This window comes from Ceraceosorus guamensis (assembly GCF_003144195.1).
Source record: "Ceraceosorus guamensis strain MCA 4658 unplaced genomic scaffold IE81scaffold_16, whole genome shotgun sequence".
NCBI lineage: Eukaryota > Fungi > Basidiomycota > Exobasidiomycetes > Ceraceosorales > Ceraceosoraceae > Ceraceosorus > Ceraceosorus guamensis.
The window spans coordinates 254455-276515 of record NW_020290011.1 but is presented as its reverse complement, the minus strand read 5'-3'; the positions used below and the strand labels follow the sequence as shown (position 1 = coordinate 276515).

General features: G+C 54.6%; 6 protein-coding genes across 6 annotated transcripts; 3 read left to right on the top strand and 3 right to left on the bottom strand.

Moving 5' to 3' along the window:
- Positions 1-401: 401 nt before the first annotated feature.
- Positions 402-1377, bottom strand: IE81DRAFT_322036 (hypothetical protein). Its single transcript, XM_025513510.1, has 2 exons — positions 701-1377; positions 402-612 (listed from the first exon to the last, which is right to left on the bottom strand). The coding sequence occupies exon 1, from the start codon at positions 1295-1297 to the stop codon at positions 728-730; it is 570 nt and encodes a 189-aa protein (XP_025371022.1). The 5' UTR covers positions 1298-1377; the 3' UTR covers positions 402-612; positions 701-727.
- A 2058-nt stretch (positions 1378-3435) lies between these two features.
- IE81DRAFT_322033 (hypothetical protein) lies at positions 3436-6344 on the top strand. The gene is made up of 5 exons (XM_025513509.1): positions 3436-4271; positions 4356-4712; positions 4794-5029; positions 5121-5347; positions 5419-6344. Exons 1-5 carry the CDS (start codon positions 3453-3455, stop codon positions 6099-6101), a joined length of 2322 nt encoding a protein of 773 aa, XP_025371021.1. The 5' UTR covers positions 3436-3452; the 3' UTR covers positions 6102-6344.
- Positions 6281-7726, bottom strand: IE81DRAFT_365491 (hypothetical protein). The gene is made up of 2 exons (XM_025516935.1): positions 7108-7726; positions 6281-7029 (listed from the first exon to the last, which is right to left on the bottom strand). The coding sequence occupies exons 1-2, from the start codon at positions 7522-7524 to the stop codon at positions 6334-6336; spliced, it is 1113 nt and encodes a 370-aa protein (XP_025371020.1). The 5' UTR covers positions 7525-7726; the 3' UTR covers positions 6281-6333.
- Positions 7727-8182: 456 nt separating this feature from the next.
- On the top strand, positions 8183-11767 carry IE81DRAFT_365490 (hypothetical protein). The gene is made up of 4 exons (XM_025516934.1): positions 8183-8357; positions 8443-8469; positions 8544-10788; positions 10855-11767. The coding sequence occupies exons 1-4, from the start codon at positions 8335-8337 to the stop codon at positions 11728-11730; spliced, it is 3171 nt and encodes a 1056-aa protein (XP_025371019.1). The 5' UTR covers positions 8183-8334; the 3' UTR covers positions 11731-11767.
- An 87-nt stretch (positions 11768-11854) lies between these two features.
- IE81DRAFT_61632 (hypothetical protein) lies at positions 11855-16891 on the bottom strand. Its single transcript, XM_025517477.1, has 8 exons — positions 16723-16891; positions 16626-16652; positions 15874-16553; positions 15683-15787; positions 14947-15582; positions 12604-14854; positions 12218-12523; positions 11855-12115 (listed from the first exon to the last, which is right to left on the bottom strand). Exons 1-8 carry the CDS (start codon positions 16743-16745, stop codon positions 11980-11982), a joined length of 4164 nt encoding a protein of 1387 aa, XP_025371018.1. The 5' UTR covers positions 16746-16891; the 3' UTR covers positions 11855-11979.
- A 1250-nt stretch (positions 16892-18141) lies between these two features.
- Positions 18142-21926, top strand: IE81DRAFT_346244 (hypothetical protein; the record flags this gene model as incomplete). The annotated part of the gene is made up of 4 exons (XM_025516020.1): positions 18142-18164; positions 18235-18261; positions 18348-19185; positions 19248-21926. 4 exons carry the CDS (start codon positions 18142-18144, stop codon positions 21924-21926), a joined length of 3567 nt encoding a protein of 1188 aa, XP_025371017.1.
- Between the last annotated feature and the right edge of the window lie 135 nt (positions 21927-22061).

The following is a 22061-nucleotide window of genomic DNA, read 5'->3' as shown; positions in this document are numbered from 1 at the left end:
TACACTCGTCATCCCTGGGCCTCGGATCGATCAGGGAGTCAAAGTGTGGATAGGATTTCGTGTCGTAAGCTAGGTCATGTGCTCAGAAGGGTCGACATCTTTCAGATCTGCAAATCGCTAAACGCGCTAGAGTACCATGTAGGTAGTCTCATCGTCCAATGAACGGCGATCAGTACTTGTTCACGTATGACGAATACACATGACACGACCACATTCGCAACACCTCTACCTCTCCTGTTGGCATGGCGAGTCTGACATCGGTTCAGGCACTCCTCGAGAAAGCACATCCTCTCAATATCAATCACTTGACGCTCAGAGCACGCCTGCACTTTCAGAATTATTGTATCTCGCTTGGCCGTTCACGCCTCGGGTGGACGTCCTGCTCGCAAGCCAAACAAAAGCCCGCAGACTGTCCTAGTCGGCCAGCTACTACCAACTTACATCCTGAAGCAGAGAGAGACGAACTTGGCATTTCTGCAGTCTTCGATTCCTCAGATACAAGCCAAGAGATCGGTACAAGCGCCGGTACGTAAGGCCACTTTAACAGCAATACACCCTCACGCGCAAGACTGTCTTTGGTGCTTTACTGTCTCAGCATCGCTAGCCAAGAGCCTGCCAGACCGTTGCGTTCAATTTGGAATACAAGAGATCAGCTTGCGCAACTTGCGCCAGCGATGCAACATCGAGACTCAGCACTCACGCGAATGGATTTCACTGTCCAAGAAGGTCACAGCCCCCAGCTTTTGTAGTCGGGGTTAGGTTTGTAGCCCATCGGAGAACCCAGATCTTTCACAGCAGTTCCATCGGCGTTTGTGAGCCACATGCGCTTGATGAGATTCTGAGGAGCGTTCGGGCCCGCCTCCTGGAAGGCCGCTTCAGCAAGTGCCAGATTGGACCTGAACTCGTGCGTCAAGATTTGCAGTTGGAGCTCCAAGTCCTTTTTCGTCTGGCGATCCAGCTTCGCACAGGTCGCAATCTCGTTGATGAGCTTTTTGTGGCGACTATCAACTCCATTGTCAAAGTCGGTCCACGCTCTTCTGACATCCCCTAAAGCCCTCAGAGCTTCGGGTAGCGACATGCGCACGTGACACGTCTGGTCGAGCTGAACATACTTCGAGGTGAGATCGCTGATGGACCTGACCTGGACCTTGCCGTTGCTGAGGACAGCTTGGCCCAGACCCAGGTCTGCCCGGTAGAAAGTGCCGTGTAGGGCTTTGAGCTTCTTCCAGACGAGCTCGGCGGCCTTTTCCTGTGCCGGCGTGACAACCTGTTCAGAGCCAGTATTAGCGACGGGCATGGTGAACGCGGTGGGCGGGAACCAGAGGAGGGGAGCTGTCGAGATGGCTAGAGAGGGAGGGGTTGTTGTATCTGGGGCGGTGAAGGTGTTGTCATCACACAATGACGACTAGACGTTCCCGGTGGTCATTTTATACCTTCAGGCAATGAGCCTTCCGGAGGAAGCATGGGCGCGTATCAGCTGCGAGGGGCTCTAAGCCATCCATCCTGCTTGCGGATGAATAACAGTCAGGAAGCAAGTGATGAGGCCCAATTTGTTCGAGCGCTGTTACGTATTTTCCACGTATCGTCTGTCGCTCTCTTGTCGGGAAGCAGCCACAGCCACGAGAACAGCCACCGACTGTCTCCCGCCCAGCCGCAAAAGCCACTTGAGGAGCTCAGTTGATATCGGCTACGAGCGTGCGTCAGTCAGCAAGCGTGATTTGCTTGTTTTCATCGAAAGGCACGAATCGCTTGGTGGGCCTCGACTGCAGCATGTGCGGGAGGTGGATGGGTTCCCTCAAAAGTCGGCATACTCAGCTGCAGTGGTGCTAGCCCAGTACAGATGGCATGATATGAATGGTGCGACGTAGCTATGGCCACTTTCGGGCCGAGCCTGGGAACACCAGCGTCTAATGCAGGTAGCATTTTCCGGGAGCAGCCTAGAGTGGAATGCTTGCCTCGCAGCCACGAGCAGTGAGTCGGCGTATGCGCTGATTGATGACACGGTGCAAATATCACTTGGTAGTTCCCACAGTGACAAATAAAGTTCAAGCCACACCGGACTCATGCTACGTACCCCAGATCCAAGCTCAACGCAAGACAAATCACCCTGTATCCCTGAGAGCTTGGAGGTGAAGCGCTTGTTCGAGAGCGGAGTGGATCCGCCCAGGTGATCATTTTGGAATGCTGGCCGAGGCGCAGAGGTCTCGAGTCCACTGCGCTGACCCGAGCGGGAGCTGCCTGCGAAGCCTATACGCTCGTCGCATTCGCATGGGCTGCACCCGCGTCCGAACATCCAGCAAGTTCAGACTAGGTATGAACTGGAGGACTCGAATGGCAAGCAATGTACTGCTTGCGTTCCAGAGTGGGTCCACCAGTGGACCTTGGCAACTACCATTCACAGCAATCGTGATCAGACGGACGCGTGCATGGCGCGCTCGCTCCCCGCGACTGCATGGTGGCTTGCTTGTACTTTGGCGGGAGGACGAGCGGGTCGCGTTGCCCTCAACTGTAGCGTGCGGTCAAGAGGCTCACTAACATTTTTCCGAGTTTGAGTGTCATTCCCCCGGTCAGCCCAAGGTGGACCGACGTGTCATGAGCGCCATTTGCGGTCAAACCAGCATCCCCATAGTCGCAGGATATTGACCCCATGACGGCCCCAACAGTAGGATTAAAACCTAAGTAGTAGGGGGTTGAAGCCATTCACTCGCGACTAGGTCTACGACAGGCGGCCCGCACGGCGCACTCGAAAGCGATTCCGCTCGAAGCTGCAGCAGGGCGCAGCGGTGCGTGTCCGCCATCCAGCATGCATGCAGCGATGAAGCGAAGCTGAAGATCGCGACTACGCAGCGACTTGCCTGCCTTGCTCCCACACACCACCCTGAGCATCATTACGACGACCATGCAAGAGCGTGAACGTTGATGTTGGTCATGTGCGCTGGTTGAGTCGAGGCGATCGACCCGTTGGCCCTCGTCTGCACCGCCCTGCGAAAGGGATACCAAAATTAGCAGAATGGTTGAAAGCGCCCTGCACGTAAGCGCGGCGGGGCGTACCTTCGCCATTGCTGAGCTTCGGGAGCGCATCTTCGAAGAGCACTACACGCAATGGATGGCCAGAGTTCCTCAGCCCGAACCGGATCTGTGGCCTTCGTTGTTGGTTGGCAAAGAGTTGGACAGCGCAAAAGAAGACATCCTGCGCTCACTTCAGCCATTCTTGCAAGTGCATGGCTACAGGTCAGCATTCATCTTGGAGCGATTCACGAGGAAAAGTCGCGAACTGGCCTTCGAATTGCATTACGCGTGGTCGAATCCTCCATCTCTGACCGGCTGGTGGCCGATGGCAGGAGAACTTGGCGGGACCGGTAAGTAGGGCATGGCTCACGCAAGCTGGCCTCTCGGTGACGCTCGCAAGTGTCCGCCAAAGAATGACGCGTACGCTGATGACGCTTGATGGGATGCGTCTAGCCCCCCTCGGAAGCGTCGACACCGCAGGCTATTTCCCCACTACGACCTTACAGCGCTGGGTCAACGGCTACCCCGACGAGGGCAGCCTCTTTGAGCAGAGACCTGCGCAGCGGAGCGGCTTGCAGTTTGAAGCTGATTTAATCGATGCGATCGTCTCGGTAGAAGAGACCGCCCCTGAGCGGCGCGGCTATGACAGCTCCTGCTGGACACGCCCTCTGGAGAGTAAGACGACCAAGTTGGACGGCCCGGAGCTACACCGCCATGTCGTGCGCGTCGGAAAGGAGGACTCGCAGCAGATGCGTCTGTTCAGACACCTGTGGAAACGCAGAAGAGATCTTCTACTTGATCCTGATTGCCCCTTGATTCCGCTCGTCAATTTCTTGGACTATGGATGCAATACGTCACTCCTAATACACCCAATTCCGTGGGCTGACGAGCGGAGCATCCACTTGCCTTTGCCTCCCAGTCTCCACATGCGCAGAAGGTTGGAGCTAGTCAAAGACGCGATTTGTGGTCTGGCATGGTTTCATCGGAATCGCATCTCTCTGAACGTTTTTGGAGAAGACATGACCTTCTTATACATGTACATCGACAAGACGCATCAGACGCCTGCTCCACCTCATTCCGCTGCGTCTAGCAAGCGGCCGCTGATCGTAGAGGAGCTACCTCTGGAGCCTAACGAAGCGTTTCCCCACGGGGCAGAGTGGCTCACGGAAACAGGCGAACGGGCAGACGAACGAGCGAGATGCGGGCTGCCATGGTGCAGTAGAATGGCCATCGGCGATCCGCGAGTACCTGAACCCAAGCTTGTGAGTGCAGAGAATCAACAGAAGCTGATCTAAGACACAGTTCCGAATATAATCATATTGCTTCTTAACGGCGCTCGGAATCAGTGGTTCGCGAATCTTGCTTACGCCAGCTTCACAAGCAAAGTCAAAATTGTGCACCCAGCGGGCCCGGTAATTATGCCACAAATTGAGGTGTCACACCGCTATGATAAGAGCGTTCTGCCTCTATGGTGCACTACACCCGAGAACGCAGCATACTTGACGGCCAATCCCGAATCCAATCTCTTCAACATGCCAGATAGCATGCGAGATGAGCACCACGAGGAAGTGCCTTTCGACAGGTTCAAGCGGGATGTGTACGCTATGGGAAACTACGTCGCTCGAAGATTGTTGAACGAGAAGATGTCTTTCACTGAACTGGATGAGATTCGATCAGTCTTAATGAGCTGCAAAGGATCAGAGGTGCGCTGTCACGACCTTGGACCGACGCAACGAGACCCTAGTCTGTGTTGAGCCCCGATCCTTTTCTCGCTTCGCCATCAGCGTTTCGACAAGACATTGGAGACACCGGTTGCAGAGCTGCCACAGCTGCCTCAAGAAGGACCAGATTCGATTGGGTATTGGTCAGGCGAAGCGAACCCTTATGCCTTGCCAGAAGACGAGTTTGCAGCTTTTCCGCGCAGGCTGGCGGATGCAATTCTTGCTATGATGGCGGAGAAGCCCGAAGATAGAATCGACATCGAAGAAGCTGCTAGGGTAGCGAGGGAGGTGCATGACGAGTGAGTGCCGGCAACCTAACGCGGACTGGGCCCTATGTGCTCAACTTTCGACCGGGGTGCACGCTGTCCTTGTGCTCCATTGCCGTAACAGATTCGTGCCAAGGATCGAATCCATTTACAACGAGTGGGTCGCCTTGCAAAGGCAGATATGTAAAGACGGGTTGAGAGCGCGACCAATGCCGCAAACCCGTGAAGAAGAAGAGGAATACCTGAAGGAGATAAGAGAAGAGAGTCCACCCGGTAGACTCTGGCTCGAGCAGCTTCGAGGACGCTTTTTGGGCGTCCATGGCATGGAGCGCAAAGGCGAGCCCTTTGATCGTGAGTCTGTTGTCTTCCTGGCGAGGGTAGACAAGGTAGGCTTCGCTTACGCTACAGCTTCGTCGCCGCAGATCACTATGAATACATTCACATTCTCGAACCCGACTCATCCGAGGAAGAGTCCGAAAGTGGTTCCGAAGAGTCCGAAGAAGAGGCGCACGAAGAGCTAGAAGTGGACTCCGAAGAGTCCGAGCAGGAATCGCACGAAGAGCTGGAGGAATTTGTGGAGGAGCAGTCGCCCGACTCGATGGGAGATGATTCCGAGCTCGGATCTCACGAAGAGGCAGAGGCAGCCAGCGGGGAAGAGTCGAAGGCAGTTTCTGAGAATGACGCTGGCGATGAGCGCGAGATATGGGAAGCAGAGGCGAACCAAATGTCGAAGGTAGAGGAGGAGCAAGAAACGCAGGGTCAGAACGAATGGATGCACAGGGGACTAGACGAGGAATTGGAGGAGACAGGCAGGGAAAGAGAGGATCAAAATGAGATTTGGTCAGAAGAAGGCGTGCAAGGAGAGTTTGGAGCAGCAGAGGAGCAATCGAGCGCAAGTTCCTTTTCTCAGTCCGAACAGCAGACGGAGGATGAGCACGAATCAACAGAAGAAGAGCTGGAGACAGAGCCAAACGACGACGAGCCCAAAGAAGAATCTGACGGCTTCCAAGACGACTCTGCATGGTCGGAAGGGGCAGACTCCGGCGGAGACTTTGACGACTACGACGACGACTACGACGACGACTACGACGACGACGACTATTAGAGCGCGGTCCCATCGAGCAGAGCGTGCACTCAGAGCTACGACTCGCCTTCGTTGCGTATCCTGAATCGCAACGCGCTTCCTTGAGGTGTCAGACGTCTATCGGAGCTCCACGACAGTGCACAGAACGTGCAAGCGACATGCTGGGTCACACAAGCGGCGGAGAGACCAGAGCTCTCAAGATCGCATACGAATTCCGTTTTGTACACTCGAGCTCAATTCTCGCGTTCTGAAATCAAATGATGTCGTCTGAGTACATCCACTCCTGCACACTCCGCAATGATTTGACTGGCATCAAGACTACCTCAACGATCACGTTGCTCTCCATCAGTCGTCTGCACGTTGCTCGGTCCACCGGCTTCTCGAGTCCCGCGACGGGGGCAAAGTCCTGCATGAGGCCGGTCCTAGCCGATTCTGCACGATTCGCTTTGCCTTGGCCTAACCGCAGCCCTAGCTCCTCACAGGCGTCCTCCACGCGACTTGGAAGCTGGTCGCCCAAAAGGCGCAAAGTTCTACTCCTTCGCTGAACCGCGTCAAATTCGACGGAGGTGGAAGCTTGCCATTTTGTGTGCTCGTCGAGCATGGAGCCCGACAGGGTATCATATCCCGTGATGTTGAGAGCGGCCGAAGCAGAGTATGAAGCAGAGTCGAAATGTTCTGTGAACTCGACATCGAAGAGGAAACATTCCGCTTTGACGGTGAGGGTCTTGCGCTCTTGAGTGCTCAGGGAAGATGCGTTGGTCGACACCAGCATCGCATTATCGGCCCCTAGATTGTAGCCGTAGATGAAGTAGTCTCCATACTTGGCCTCAAATTCTGTCAAGCCTTCGCCGTACTTGAGGGCCAGAGAAGATTCCTGGCTCAGCTCAGGGGGCCTGCGGAGGATGATGGAGCCGCATCGGTAGCTCGCTCGAACAGAAGTCTTGATGTTCTACAAAGTGCAACAGAGAGGACCGTCAAAGGACGCCGCATTTTTCCTAATGAGGCGCAACATCTCGTCAAGACTCACATCATCGTTTGTCGAGATGTTCCTATCGTACTGAAGCGAACCGGAAGCCGTGCAAAAGCCAAGATCGACAGTGGCGGTAAAGCCAAAGCTCTCGTGGTCCTCTTTGAGCACAGTCGACTGGGTCTTTGCGGATTTGAAAGTGCCAGTGGTGCCGCCATCAGCGCAGAGGTACATCATTTGACCAACATCGCTGTCATTTGTGAGCTCAGTCGCAGTCCAATCTTCAAAAGGCGAAGCTTTGGACCAAGGATCCGCCGTCTTGTACAGACTCGAGTGAAAGGTTTGACCAGGAAAGAGCAGATGATCTGAGCTCCAGGGCACCGTGATTGGAAGTCTTTTGCTGGCCAATTCGGCCAGCGAGGGCTTTCTGGACTCGAAAGCGGCTTCACTCTGGGCTTCTTGGATGGCGAGATCCATCGTGTCGAGTGTTGGCCTCAGAGGCGCTTCACTATGTGAGGGTGGTTGTTAGCTTCACGAGGGCACCCACCGTCCGCGAAGTCCTGGACGCAATGTCGGAACCAGTCGCGAAGATCAAGTCAGAATTTGTCACCGTTCGCGAGGTGGGACTTGCTGAGTGATCACACCAGGGAGTCGAGCTTGCGAGTCGTCAGCGAAAGAGGGCAAGACTGGTAAGTTTGGCAGCCAACGCCGCATGGTCGGACTCCCAGGCAGCTACAGAGGAGGTCTCCGCAAGCCACACCTTGCTCGCCCTTCTCGGCCCGCTCGGCCAAGATGCAGATGGGCTTGCTCCTCTCTGCACGTCTTGAGTCACGGTCCCGCTAGCGTCATGCAGGAACCAAAACGCGCAGATTGCATCCGCCTCGCCACAATGCATCCCGTTGCGCTCCCGAAGTTGGTGCGTGCATGCGTGCGTGCTCCCCGCCGATTCCAGACTCACGACTCCGCGAACCTTACTTCTCTCGCTCCGATGAGACTACCATGAGAGCCGAACGTTCGCACGAGCCAGCCACTGCAAGTTCCTCCTTGAGCTTCCCACGGCAAATCAATATGTAGGCATAATGCTTCTTGCCTTTTCCTTTGGGTCGAGCAGTTGAACAATGGTCGCTAGCGCCCTCTCGAGCCACGCAAAGAGTTGCGCGTTGCTCTTTTGACAAGCATCCACTTTGATCCTGAACATTGCCCACCTTCACCAGCACTCATTACCTCTGCCCCTCCAGAATCGCAGCTACACCGTCTTGGATCGCTGTCATTTGACGTTGAAGCGCAATGTCGCTGCTACTTGCTCCATAGTGAGTCGAAGCTCTCCACTGCGAAGCAGGAACGCATCTACACAGTCGCTCATCAATCCTTGACGTTGGCCTTTCATACTCGCAGCAACAATGCCATGCGCATTGGACAAGGGTGAGGCAACTTTTGGCGACGCTCGAAGCACTATCAGATGAGATGCTGACTGCTACGGCCGCTGATGCCTTCAGTTTCAATTCGTACACACAGCAGATATGCATCGACGATGCCGTAGTAGTGGATCCTAAGCGACCGGAGAATGTCATCAACAATGCGGGCGTGACGATGAAGATGCTCGCAGAGCATAGCAAGAGCACCAGCGCCCTGCCGCGCTTGCGAGGTCTTATGGATGGAGGCGCCTCTCAGCTTCCCACGCCCAAGAACGATGTCAGCCAGCCACTGCCAACACATCCCCAGAACGCTGCCAAGAAGAAGGTCATTGGGCCTACTCCGCCACCCGCTTTTCGAAAGTCCAGAGCCGAGCCCGAACCAGCCGGCAAAAGCGGCACAGATGCCGCCAAGAAGAATGCGGAAGCGATGAGCCACGAGGAGATCAAATCGACGCTTGACGAGATCCACGCGAACAACGATGCCAAAGTTGCCGCTGGGACGATGGGCGTGAAAATGCAAGATGGCGAGAAAGAGCTGCCCTGGACGCCTGAGCAGGCTCGCGGTGCAGCTCAAAATGTGGAATATCAAGCCAAGTTTGTGAACAAGTTAAGTGAGATTACCGACGACATGTCGATCTCAGGCTCCTTGTCCATCCGCTACAACGCCATCGGAGGGTCAGGCTCGGGCTCCTTTTTCGACGCCGAGACTTTTTACGATTCTGACCTGGTGTACTACGTCTCTTGTCGCGTCACCAACTCGACTCTGGCCTACAAAGACTGCCTGTCTTTCAATCCTTTGCGCTCTTGCATGACCAACGAAAAGCTTTTCAACGAGGTCTTCGGAGACTCGTTCATTTCCGGCTTCCTCGAGGGTGGCGAGTTCAATGCAGTCATTTGCATGAAGGTACATAACAAAGCGAAGAAACGGGACATCAAGGCTGAAGCCAAAGTGGCCTTGACTGCTGGCCCTGTCGAGGTGTCCGCGCAAGGCAATGTCAAGCTGGCTGAAGAAAACGTGACCAACAACGTCTCCACCACGATATTTGTCCGTTGGTGCGGAGGAGGTAACGTCAAGGCATATGACGATGAATGGACGGTGGAGTCTGTCCTGGCGACTGCCGCCAGATTTCCTGCACTGGTGGGCTTGTATCCCCAGCGCACGTACGCCATCTTGACAAAGTACGAATTGTTGAGATCGTACAAGGAACTCAAGCCTCGTGCTTTGAGCCCTCTCCAGTACGAACTCGCGCATCTTTACACCAACATGCTAGCTGACGCATACATGGAGTATAAATCGCTCGCCAAGCGCATCACTGGCGACTTGGCCGACGTGCAAGCTGGCTTAAAGGTCATCGTGGAGACAGACGTCAACACACGTGCCCCGCTGTCCTCATCACTGAAGCGAGCTGGTCTGACGTACTTCCCTGCTACTCTCAGCGGGCTAGACAGCGCTCGTGCCGGAATAAGGAAGCAGATGAACGCGATCTCGCAAGAGGTCGAGGCGCTGGTCGTTCAGCCTCAACTAGCAGTCGATCCTAAGCATCAGCAGCCTTTTGTTGGGCCCGCATCATTTGCGAGCCTGGTTCCTGACGTCGACGTGAAGGATGGTCGTCGACGCAAGACTGCGGCTCCTCTCGACTTGCCGCGCATCAACAACGTCCAAGATGTGACCAGCGCTCCTTCTGCTGAGGCCGAGCAAGCCGTCGGGGAGGATTCGCTGTGCCGCTCAAGCAAGAATAGTCGCTTCGGTGCTTTGAGTCACGAAGAGCAACTGAAGCTGCAAGAGCTGGAGTATGCTATCGAAGGCATTGCCCAACAATATCAGTGTGATGTGCCAATTGGCGATCCCAGTGCTGGTCAGCTCTTCACAACTCTCGACTTTGCCCAAGCGGAGACGACCGTGACTGATGTGTGGGCTATAGCTGACGATAAAGACAGATTGGCATCGCTAGTCATAGCTTTCGACAACGGTCTCACCTGCACCTACGGCAAAGAAGCTACCTCGGCACAAGTATCTCGTTGCCCCGAGTCCCACTGCATCCGTTCTATTGATGCGCAAAAGCAGACGGTCGGCTCGATCAATGTCCAGTCTCTCGAAACACCCAGCGATGGCAGCTCACAGATCGTTGGCATCGAGATACTGGTCTCGGACGACAAGAAACTCAGCCTGCTGGCCCCGTCTTCCATTCTTCTCGATGGACAAAAGCTAACTTCATACGAGTATAGGACTCTCTTCCGTGGAGGTGCTCTAGCAGGCTTTTGGGGAAGATGCGATGAATCTAACGGATTGCATCGCCTCGCACCAATTTGGAGCAGAGCCGTCCAGGTAAGTCATGTCGCGAGATGAGACAAGATTAGTGCTGGGCTGATTCATTGCTTCTTGGCATGGCAGCGGAATGTCAGTGGAGACAAGAAAGCGGGTCCGCAGTCTGATCGTATGCTCGGTACTTCCAAGTCTGAATGGGTGAACAGCAAAACGCCTCGCAAGATCAAGTATCCCATTGGGCAGCTGCTCGGTGTACCACAACAGCTCATACATGGCCCACACTATCTCAAGTCTTCCGAGAAGGCCAAGACCGACTTGAAGGGACTCGTGATGGGTGGCGAGATTGACCAAGTGGATCGGCTAGGCTTCAGGCTTGGTACCATGACCCGCGTGGAGCAGGATGCCCTCTTCGTCAACTGGATGGTCCCGCCCGAAATTGAGACGGTCGACGTCCACTGTGGCTCGATCACTACGCAGCCCAGCGCAGAGCCGATCAGATTCCCCAAAGCTTACGGGAAAGATGTCAAGCCAGATGTGAGGTGTTGGTTCAGCAGCATTTCTGCCGAGGTCAATCCCGACCAATCGCCCCCCGGAAAAGAACTTTATGTTCGGGCCTCCATCGTCAAGGACTCGGTCACCAGCGAAAGCTTCCGCGTGGTTCTCGAGCCGTCGGATGGAACAGTCATCTTCCGCAAAGTGGTCATTGGCTGGCTGGCACATACGCACTCGACAGACAAGGCCAACGCAAGCATTGTCAGCGGCGAAGAGCGCTTCGAAGATTTCAGCAGCTCTCGCTGCATTCGAAAACTGGAGCCTAGTCTGGAGAGCAAGCCCACGGTCAACTTTGTGGGCGTCAATGAGCTGCGCACGTTGCCCGATAGACCCATCAGCTTCACTTCTGCTTTCCTACCTGGCACGTCCAACACAGAGCTCCAACTCGAGTACGGAAATTTAGGCTCAGGCGTCAAGGCTCTTGGGCTTACCTGGATTCTGGCCATTTGATGTACTCAGTTTGCATGTGACACGTACACCCAATTCATGACGTTCGCCTTCAGCATAATGCTCTTTGACGCGTTTCACAGACACGCTTCGCGCCCATTGCAACCAAATTTGGCGGGGCGTCACAGCGCGGTTCGTCGTGGCAGGTCTTGGTCCGACATTGACGATTCACGCAAGAGGCACCAGCGAACGAGCATTTGCTTTCAAAATGAGCCACGGTGCGGAAGAACAGCTTTGCGGCAGGAGAGCTGCCTAGAATGGGTAATGTACCTCAACACCGTCTCTCTCGCATTTGTCGCTGCCACTGTACGCGTAGACCTGGGCGCTCTCTTCGCGGCTGTTGGAAGGCCACCTGATTGTGTATCTTTGGTCTCGCTTGAGCACAAATCTGAAAGGTAGGTGAGAGTCAGGAGTAAGGAATAGCGTACGGTCAGGCGAGTGTGTGAGTCGTTGCAGCGGCGTGGCAACAAACGTGCGCCCGTGCACTCACTCGACAGCGTTAGTCTTGTGAGGTGATTTGCGGCAGATCCATTCGTCTCCGTTATTTTCTCGCAAAGCTAGAGCGCACTCGCCGCGATAATTGTCGCTGCCTTCCGTAGCAAGGTACCACACCCTGCCATTCCAATTTTCATAGCTCCTGATCCAGTAAGCGTCATCACTGACGGGCTGCAGAAGCCAGCGTTGGTTGGCCCCTCTATGAACAGAGTGGATTGTGAGTCTGTTGATACCCACGTGCCAGTCGAAAACCCAGCATGGGCCGATGACCAGCCAACAATTTGCTCCATATCTCATCATTCTACACACGAGTCACGGGAGGTAAAGCCAAATGTAGAGTCAGCAATCACGAAGAGGCTGAATGCGGCTTCATGGACGTACCTGAGTAATTCAGTCTGATCATTGAGCTCTCGGTTCCTCTGAGAAGCGCTCCTCGATGATTGCTCTGCAGAGTTCTTTTCAGATGTAAGGTTGTCAATCTGTCTTTGCAGCTCAACCCTCTTCTCTTCCACCTTCGTGCGAACATCGTTGTTGCCACGCTCTACAGCAGCTTCGCGCTGTTTTCCGAGATCCGTCTTGTCATTTTCGAGCTGCGTTTTCACGCTTTCAAGCTCGTCGATGCGTTTTTGAAGCTCTGCACGCTTGTGCTCAACCTCTTCCTTGAGTTTTCTGTCTGCTTCTGTCTGGTCGGTCGTTCGCGCAGCCGCGGCGGCCTCTGCAGCCTTGGCTTCGCGGTCGAGAGCTTCGCGCGCAGCAGTGGCAGCGTCTTTTTTGGCTTGAGCAAGTTCCCTGTTAAGGGCTAAGATTTTCTTCTCTGCTGCGTCAGACTCAACCTTCGATTTGCGCTTGTCGTCATCCCAAGCTCTCTTCACTGCCAGTGCGTCTTCGAGACGCGTCTCGTTCTTTTCGTCGATGGCACGTGCCAGAGCTTGCTTCTGATCCCGTGCTGGATCTTTCTTAGCATCGCTTGGATTTTGATTCGCCCAGACCATGCCGAGACGCCACAGGGCAGCGTCATCTTCGGTCTGCTCACTGCGTCCCCAGAAGCCGACAACGTATCCGCGCTCTAGAGGAGAGTCAAAGGTGATTGTTCGAATCTTGTGAAAGGGTCTGCCGTTGATGATCCTTCGACCAAAGCCCGCTCTTCTGGTCTCCGCGCTCTCCGCAACGCCAGAGTGACCGTGATTCGTACACCATTTGAGGGACAAGATCGAGTCGATTCCTCGATCAATCGCCTCTGTGCCGGACACCAGAACGATGGACGTGATGCGCTCATCTGGCTTGAGGGAAATGGAAGTCGTTGCGCCTTGCACGTTAGGCACGTCGGTCTTGCCTCGCCTCCAAGAAAGCCCATTTGTGTATTTGCAAATGAGACCGCAGACGACGCCTTCGTTCATCTTTACGGTCAAAGACTTAAGCAAGAATCCAGGCTTGACGAAATCCAAGCTGCTAAACAAGGAACCTGGCGCAGGAACGGTCTCCTGATTTCCGATGAGTGGAGTTAGGCGAATGCTCTCCTCGATACCATCTCCGCGCGCGGCAAGGAATGTCTCTAGACCCTTGACTTCGTCTTTGAAGAGTTGCAGCTGGTAGTCAAGCGTCTCGCCTTTCGTCGGCTGCTTGATGAAGCACAGCTTAGAGCATTCTGACAAATCTCCGTAAGAACCGTTCACATCCTGAGACGTCTTCTTACTGTCGCTTTGCTGCTTCTCGGCTTCTTGCGAGCTGACATACATTCTCTCTCCGGTGAGGGGTGAAGTGCGTTTGGTGGAGCGCTGAGCTGGCTCCAGAGCAGGCAAAAGGGTTTCAAAGGCGAAAGGCGATAAGAACTCCTCTGCCGGTTGCGACAGCACGTGATCGGGCCTCTTTGTAACATCTTCAACGCGATTGATGACGAAGTTCATTTGAAGACGGACGGCTTGACGAGCAGCGTCCAGCCCATCAAGAGTAGGGGGAAAGAGGCCGATGCGCTGCTTCTTGTGAAGCGGTGACAGAGTACTCCAATTTCCTGTGCCGTCAAGAATCAGCTTAGCACCTTGAATGCCATTTTTAGCCTGCTCGCGCAGCTTCTTGATCCCATCATCTAAGTCTTTCTGCTGTCCAGCGAGCTCTGCCTTCCTGAATTTCGAGGTGTTATTTTGAATCTCGGCAATCTGTACAGACAGTCGACTGTAGAGGGCCTTGTAGCTCATAAAGACATCCAGCAGCTCGTTTGTGTACAATGCCGCATTTTCGTAGGCTACCGGGATGAGTTTGGGCGGCTTCAGAGCTTGGAAACTTCGCAATGACTCGTACTTAGTGAGGATAGCGTAGGTCCGTTGAGGCGTCTCAGCTACGTGATCTGGGAAGCGCGCCGCAGCACGAGTAAGGGACTCGACGGTCCAAGGCTCGTTGGGAGGCTTGATGACACCTCCACCAAGCCAGTTGACCTGGATGGTGGTCTCGGTGTTGAGCTCGAGGTTGGCTTTAGCACTCTTGTAAGCTACTTGGCCGGAGACGTCGAAGCTGGAAGTTCCAACGGTGATGGCACCTTCAACGCTGATATCTCTCGCTTTGCTTGTGTTCAAAACCTTCATAGTGACCAAAGCGGTCAGCTCACCGCCCTCGAGAAATCCACTGATGAATGAGTCGCCTAGTGGGGGGCCGCCTTTGCGTTAGCTGGGTCCGCTAGGCGAAGTGACAACCAAGCCTTTGTCGGAACGGGGCAGCAGGTGAAAGACTCACCGAACACCTTGCGAAAGTTGCTCTCATCGATGCCATCGCCGCATGGGTTGTACTCAAGGCAATCGCGAAAGTTGATAGACTGATTGACTACCTTGACGCTGATGTAAAAGTTGAGGTCAGACGATTTGAATTTGTCCGTGTCGATGAAGGATCCCTTCCCGGAGCCGCCGATGGAGCCTTTCTGGATTGAAAGTGCGGCGCTGATACCGAGATCATTGGTGATCTCGCTGAGCTTGTCGATGAATTCGGCCCGGTAGATGACGGTCTGGCTCACGCCTCTGGAGCTCTTAATGTCGAAGATCATAGTCTTCCTGCCCTTGTTCAAAAGCGCCGTGTTCATCTTTTCTCGTGACTTCTCAGCTTCCAAAATGAGCTTTTTGTGAGCTTCAATCATTGCTTTGAGGTCAAGCGTGTTCTTGAATTTGTCGGCTGCATCGGCCATGGCAGGGTCGCGTTCCTTGCGCCTGATTGCTTTATCTTGGTCCGCAGCAATTTGTTTCTTGAGAGCAGCTTGCTGCGCCGCTTCGCGCTTCGCTTTGGCTACTGGGTCTTCTGCTGGTGGCGCTGCGCCCTTCTTCGCGGCTGCTGCGGCGCTTGTCTTGTCTCCAGTCGTGGCTGCTGTAGTAGTACCGACGCCTGCAGCAACAATTTGAGGGCCAGTCGCAGCACCGTTATGAATAGAAATTTTGGTCAGTGGTTACGCTATTCGCGCGCTAGCATGGCCTGCCATTCTCACCGCCTGGTGACAGCTCGCCAACCTCAGCCGCTCCCGTTCCGACCTTCTTTGAGGTGGTGTCTGGCTTGACATCCTCGCCTTCCGCGCCTACCGCGGTGGGCGCAGCTAGATGGATGCAGACGCGTCAGTGGTGAAGTTACCTCACTTAAAATCTGGACGATGGTGAGTGTGGATAGCGTAAATTTGCTCACCTTCTGCTGCCTTCTCTTCAGCAGTGCTTCCTAGCTTAGCACCAGCTGCATGGGATGGCTCAATCAAGGCTGTGCCTTCTGCGGTGGATGGCGCTGCGTCGCCGGCTTCTGACTTGTGGATTGCGTCAAAGGATTCGCTTCCCAGACCGTCAGGGCTACCGCCAGGGGCAGCATCGGCAAGTGGCTCTGCCGCGGAATCTGTTGCGTCCCCTGCTGGTGCAGCTCGAACTTCATCAGAGGTGGTGTCTTCCACGGTGGGAGGAGGGGCATCAAGCTCTGCTGCAGCTTGCGCAGCTTCGGGAGCTGCAAGGGGCTCATCCGACGCAGACTCTGTGGTAGCCGTCGCAGTTAGCTCTGGCTCAACTGGTGCAGCTGGAACGCCGTCCAAGTCGGCAAGGACTTCTGCTGCCTCTTCGTTTGATTTGCTCTCAGTCGGCTTCGCAGCATCAACAGCTTCCACATGCGGAGTTCTTTCCTTGTCAAGACGTTCTTGCTGAGCTGAGGCGAGACGACTGACATCTAGCAGAATCTGATCCTGTTTCGTCCAAGCGCTGGATCTGCCGAGGACCATCGCCGCAAGACGCATCGTCGTGCCATCGTTAGTCAGGACATTCTCGGACTGTAGAGGACTGGTGGTCACGGCGTCATCGATGCAAATCTCGTGCGTATACGAATTGAACCTGTGAGAGACGCATGGGACAATGGCCGAATCAGAGACAAGCACGCAGCTAGAAAGTTACGTCCTTACGCACCCTTGTCCAAGTCGCATAGCATTGTTGCTAAGCGTAAAACGCGGTGGGAACTTAGTGCGCGGTATTCATCCACGATGAAGTCAACAACATCACTCACTAGGGTGCTAGCAGGAGACCCATCGTTGCTCAAGAGACCGGTGCTGGGCAAGGTCTGCCAGCAGGAGAGGTGGGAAGGGGATGCAAAGACTGATGGTGGTAGGAGGACTTGGAACTTCGATTGATGGAGCGCCGTTGAAGTAGCAACGCAAGCCATGGCGTCGCGTTTTCTTCTCACACTGTGTGTGACAATGCTGCGTCCCAGGCCATCTGGCACCACCAGTGCGAAATTTTCCGACCTTGCGACCGGTCGGGGTGTATCGTTGTACGACTACCTCTCCAGCTCGGTAGCCACGGCCATTCTTTCCTAGCTAGCATGCTTGATCCACCCCGAGAGCGAGGAGCTCGATCCCTTCGGCTTACAAGGTGGGACTCCCTCCGAACCCCGTTCCTCGGGCAGCAGCGGCGGCATGCTCCGCTCGGGAACACAAGGTTCGCAGGTGTGGCGCATACCCGGCACGGGGAGGTGTGGGGCTTTGTTGCATGTGAAGCCGACGTCGAAAAGTGTATCGCTTATCGTGGAGGTCGGGTCGTGCTGTAAGGCAGATTGACTCAGCTTCTCGGTCAGAGAGGAGATCCATAATCACAAATGGTCGTCGAGACCCGTGACCGCCACAGCCAGCCTCTCATCGCCTCGACTCGTGACTAGCGGCACTCACACAGACTCGACTTCAAGCCACCGCCCCTTTCGCGGGACCGACTTGCAGCATCGGACTCTGAACTTTACATGCACGGTGCAAAGGGTCTGTGCGTGCATGCAGATCTTCCCGTGGCCGTGGGTGCAGCACGTCTTTATTGTCCGCCGCGAGAAGACGACGCTCCCGAAATTGCAACTTTCTGGCTGTTTCACTTGGATCACTTGTTCTCCGCTCGACACCACAGACCACACAGGCCTCATCCGCACTCGACCTCACGCCAAAATTCTGCCCATCTGGGCTCTCGTCGAGGCCTGGCTTGCGCGTCTTTCCCGCGGTCGTGCATCCACGCACGTTCCCCTGGCTTACCAACATTCAGCGGGAAGTCTGCTTCCTGCAAGCATGCTTTGCTTCCGAAAAAGGCACCTCGGCCAATCGGATCTGAAAGCCACAGATGGTGGAAATGTGGCTTCGGGCCGACGCGTGACGAGCAGCCAGATAATGCCCTCGTCTCCTTAACGCGCAGCACCATGTACGGCGGGTGTGCAAGTCTGGTTTCCCAGTGGGATCGCCATGACTGGGGCGCCCGACTGCGCTTCAATGCGTGACCTTGGTAAGACGCAGACGTGCGACTCGTCTCGACAACGAATTCGACAAGCAACCACTGGAGTCTGAGGCTTAAGGAAAGACACATTCCGGTATGGATCCTCTCCTCGATCCTTTCCTTCAATCGTCCCTGTCTCCATCACTTCGGCGGATCTCTTGCGCCCATCAGCTTGGACACCATGTCGATGCTTTTAGCACCTTAGTGAGTATACTCACTACCTCTTGAGGTTCGATCATCCGCTGATAAACGCAATCTGGAATCGTGTGTGCAGCAACAATGGAATGCGCCTTGGTCAAGGGTGAGTGTAACGATTCCTGGCATGGGCCGCGGAAAGTAAGTAAGGGTCCGTGAAGGGTTGGCGCTCACTCGCAGACTTGCTCGCAGCTTCAACTCGTACACGCACTCTATCTGCGTAGACGATGCGGTCCTCATTGATCCCTCACGCGCCGAGAATGTCCTCTCAAATGATGGAACGACCATGCGAATGCTTGCGCAGCGTATGCACAAGGCGAGCGTCTGGCGTCAAATGAGAGAGTACGTCGAAGACGGTACACCGACAGAGATAAGCACGGAGCCTGCTGCCGATGAAGAGATTCCACAGCCTCAAAATTACGAGGTACCGGAGGACGTCCCTGCGCAAGAGCCGGTTGAATCTAGTGACACTTTGCCTGCTTCCGATGGAACGGCTGAGGAGTCGGCTGTGGCCACACTCCCGGCTGGCGAGACGGCAGCTGAAGCTTCTGCTGAGAGCGCGGTCCCTGATGCCTCCAGCGAGCCACTCACAGCTGCTGATGTGCAAACCCAAAAGGATGCGAGCACGGCAGAGGCTCGAGCGAGACAAGCGGAGCGCAACAAGCAGCTCGCGAAGGATATCACCGCAACCGGAAAAGCGATGACATCATCTACCCTCAAGCCGGATGGAGAGCTCCGAAAAAAGGCCGAGGCATTCGACAAGGTCCAAAAGGGCCGAGATGGAGGTCTGTTGCGGGACGACTCGGGGCCTGCCGGCAAAGCCTGGTCCGTTGAGAAGAGCAGAGGAACAAGCCAGATCGTCAGCTATCGTGCTCAATTCATCAACAAACTGAGTGAAGTGGCAGACGATATGAATGTCAGTGCAGCTCTGAGCGTCAAGACGGATAGTTTTGGACTCTCTGGGCGTGGATCATTTGTCAACACGGACAAGTTTCACAATTCCGACATCAAATTCTACCTGAGTGTCAAGGTGAGTCCTAGTGACCGTCACTCAACACTTGCAATTCGCTCATCTTCCGAATCTGCCCGCAGGTGGTCAACTCGAGCGTGAATTTTAAGGACGCTCTTGCGTACAACCCGATTTCCTCCATTCAAGAAGGCACCAAAGAGCACCTGGAATGTTTTGGTGACAGCTTCATCTCCGGCTTCCTTGAAGGCGGCGAGCTTAACGCTGTCGTCCTCATCAAGGTGCTCAACGACGTCAAGAAGAGCGATATTCTTGCCGAAGCCAAGGTCGTCCTGACTACAGGAATTGACGCTGAGGCGAACGGCAATCTTGCTCTTGCCAAGCGCAACATTGCTATGAACACGGAGACGTCGATACAGGTCAGCTGGGCAGGCGGTGCTTCCATCAAGCCCTACGATGAGGAGTGGACCATTGACTCGCTGCTCGCTGCAGCCCAACGCTTTCCATACCTGGCTTCTCAATTCCCGCAAAGGACGCACGCGATCCTGACTCGCTATGAAAATTTACGTTCTTATGTAGCCATGCGTCCTAAGACCGTCTCCAAGATAGGCTACGAGAATGCTGCCGTGTACACTGGCACGCTCATGGACTGCTACCTTGAGTACAAGACGCTGTACAAGCGCATTGGGACTGCCATTCTGGATGTACAAGCAGGCCGCAAGAGATTCAAGGAGCCCAAAAGCCAGGAGAACGCTCCAGCACTTTCTAAAGCAGTCGAACTGCTCAACTTGCAACCATTCGTGGACAGCCTTGAAGGTTTGGAAGAAGCGAAGACTCAAATGCGCGCTCAAATGGGCGCCATCGTCAAAGAGGTTGATCTGATAACTAGGGATCCGGCTGCTGCTACTAAAGAAAGGCCTCCGAGCTTCGTTGGGCCCGCTTCGTTTGCCGCTCTCATTCCGGCGGTCGAGTACAAAGTTCGCAAATTGCGTTCTAATCCTCTCTCAGGAGAGCTGATTAACGATAAAGTTACGGAGGATGGTACCAAGGCGGCGCTCGGCAGCGCCGACATCACTCCTCGTCTCTTCGATCAGAGCAAGACGCAACTCATTCTGTCCAATTCCGAAGAGATCAAGGTTGCCGATCTTGAGCGTGACAATGTCGAGCTTGCGGAGACAACTAGACTCACTGCACCAGTTGGCAGCACTACGGACGGGCAGCCCTTCTGCACCCTCGATTACGACCTACCTGAGCCCATCATCACCGAGGTGTCCATTGGTATCCTTGGCGATTGCCTACAGTGCCTCTCGTGTACCTATCTCGACGGACTGACAGTCAATATCGGTGGCGATATCGAAGATTATCCTATTTCGAAAGACGGCGAGCCTCCTCATCAACAGGAGACAACTATTGAAGACGGGGAGTCGGAAGAAGACTACCTCAAGAGACGCGATGCCGCGAAAGCCGAAAAGCCATGGCGCAAGGTGCTCAAAGGCCTCGGCTACGGAGAGTTGATCACTTCTGCACGCATCGAAGTGGACGCCGACCATGGAGAGACCGTGCAAAGCGTCGTAGGTCTTTATCTGGTTACCAATAAGGGTCGATCCATTCAGTGGGCGTACACCGGCGAAAGGAGTAGTCTATACGACATGCAGCAGTTCGAAAAGCCGATCTGCGATGGATACGTCTCTGGCTTCTGGGGCCGGTCCACAGAGACGCAAGGCAACTGCGCTTCTGGCATTGACCGACTCGGACTAGTTTGGACTCAAGCCATTTCGAAGAGCACAGTCTTCGATGAAGAGAACACCATACCATGCCTGAGTAGCAGTGTCAACGGGGAGTCGATGCCGATTGCGCTGAATGCAAAGACCTCAAAGCTTGTCAAATTCGATCGTCACCTCCCTGGCATCCCTCAATTGATCTACGCTCCTTCGACGTTAGCACTAGGGGCCGAGAGCCCTCCTTCCTTCAACCTGTCGGCCAAAGCTGGCGTAGACGGCTTCACGCTGGATCATAACGCTCAACCTACAGGCACAGCCGCTACGAAATCATCAGCTGCTAGCTGGATGGTCTTGCCAGAAATCGACGTAATGCACATCCAGGCAGGAAGTGTCCATTTCGAGGCTGAAGACATCCAATCCCCTATTGCCTCCAAGACTGTCAAGTTCGAGCTTCCCTTCAAAGCCGGTAGCAAGCCAAAGATCGTTTGTTGGATCATCGACTACGCTGCGACATCAACAGACTACACCCTTAAGGCGTTTGCCTCCGAAGAGTCCGCCTCGAGTTTCAGACTCTCCGCTGGCACTGACACTGCGAGCTCGAGCTTCAAGTCCATGACCATTGGCTGGCTAGCACACGATGAAGGCGGCGTGAAAGAAGAGCCAGTACAACCAAAAGAGCAGTCAAAGGATGCCGCTGCTCAGCCAGCCTCGACTTCTGCTGGTGCAACCAGCGCAGAGAGAGCTGATGCAGCAGGGGCCAAGCCTGCTGAGCAGAAGCCAACAGAGAAGCAAGAAGCAAAGGTCAAAGACTCATACAAAACGACCAATGCGCTCTTTTATTCGCACTCGAAGCAGGTGCAATTGACCAGCGCCAAGCAATCTCTGGAGCTAGTCATGCCTGCCAAGTTCGTTCGCAAGCCGCGCAAGACTTTTGTGGCTTTCAACGAGATCCATGGCTCCGCGTCTGGCCCGACATTCCGAGCTTGCAACGCTACAGCCGTGTCCAACGATACTGTCAAGCTCGACTTTGAGGCGGAACAGAAGGGCCTCACCGTCGGAGTCGTCTTCATCGCTGCTCTCTAAGGTTCTTCATCACCCGTACGCAGTGTAGTCTGCAAAGCGTGTCTTTGTCAAATTTTCCCCTCTTCTTCTCGATGTGTTTCGATGCAATGACAAAAATAAAGCATGTCTCATTCTCGTGTCCAATGAGCGAGAATG

What these genes read in the sequence shown, in the direction of transcription:
- IE81DRAFT_322033 (XM_025513509.1), top strand. Translation starts at nt 3,453, where the DNA reads ATGCGTCTAGCCCCCCTCGGAAGCGTCGACACCGCAGGCTATTTCCCC. An exon ending in TGAGCTGCAAAGGATCAGAG is followed by an intron (nt 4,713 to 4,793) that starts GTGCGCTGTCAC and finishes CTTCGCCATCAG; the next exon opens with CGTTTCGACAAGACATTGGA. An exon ending in CAAAGGCGAGCCCTTTGATC is followed by an intron (nt 5,348 to 5,418) that starts GTGAGTCTGTTG and finishes TCGTCGCCGCAG; the next exon opens with ATCACTATGAATACATTCAC.
- IE81DRAFT_61632 (XM_025517477.1), bottom strand. Translation starts at nt 16,745, where the DNA reads ATGGGTCTCCTGCTAGCACCCTA. An exon ending in TGAAGAGAAGGCAGCAGAAG is followed by an intron (nt 15,788 to 15,873) that starts GTGAGCAAATTT and finishes GCATCCATCTAG; the next exon opens with CTGCGCCCACCGCGGTAGGC. An exon ending in CAACTTTCGCAAGGTGTTCG is followed by an intron (nt 14,855 to 14,946) that starts GTGAGTCTTTCA and finishes GCCCCCCACTAG; the next exon opens with GCGACTCATTCATCAGTGGA.
- IE81DRAFT_365491 (XM_025516935.1), bottom strand. Translation starts at nt 7,524, where the DNA reads ATGGATCTCGCCATCCAAGAAGCCCAGAGTGAAGCCGCTTTCGAGTCC. An exon ending in ACATCTCGACAAACGATGAT is followed by an intron (nt 7,030 to 7,107) that starts GTGAGTCTTGAC and finishes TGCACTTTGTAG; the next exon opens with AACATCAAGACTTCTGTTCG.
- IE81DRAFT_365490 (XM_025516934.1), top strand. Translation starts at nt 8,335, where the DNA reads ATGTCGCTGCTACTTGCTCCATA. An exon ending in GCCATGCGCATTGGACAAGG is followed by an intron (nt 8,470 to 8,543) that starts GTGAGGCAACTT and finishes TGATGCCTTCAG; the next exon opens with TTTCAATTCGTACACACAGC. An exon ending in TTTGGAGCAGAGCCGTCCAG is followed by an intron (nt 10,789 to 10,854) that starts GTAAGTCATGTC and finishes TTGGCATGGCAG; the next exon opens with CGGAATGTCAGTGGAGACAA.
- IE81DRAFT_322036 (XM_025513510.1), bottom strand. Translation starts at nt 1,297, where the DNA reads ATGCCCGTCGCTAATACTGGCTCTGAACAGGTTGTCACGCCGGCACAG.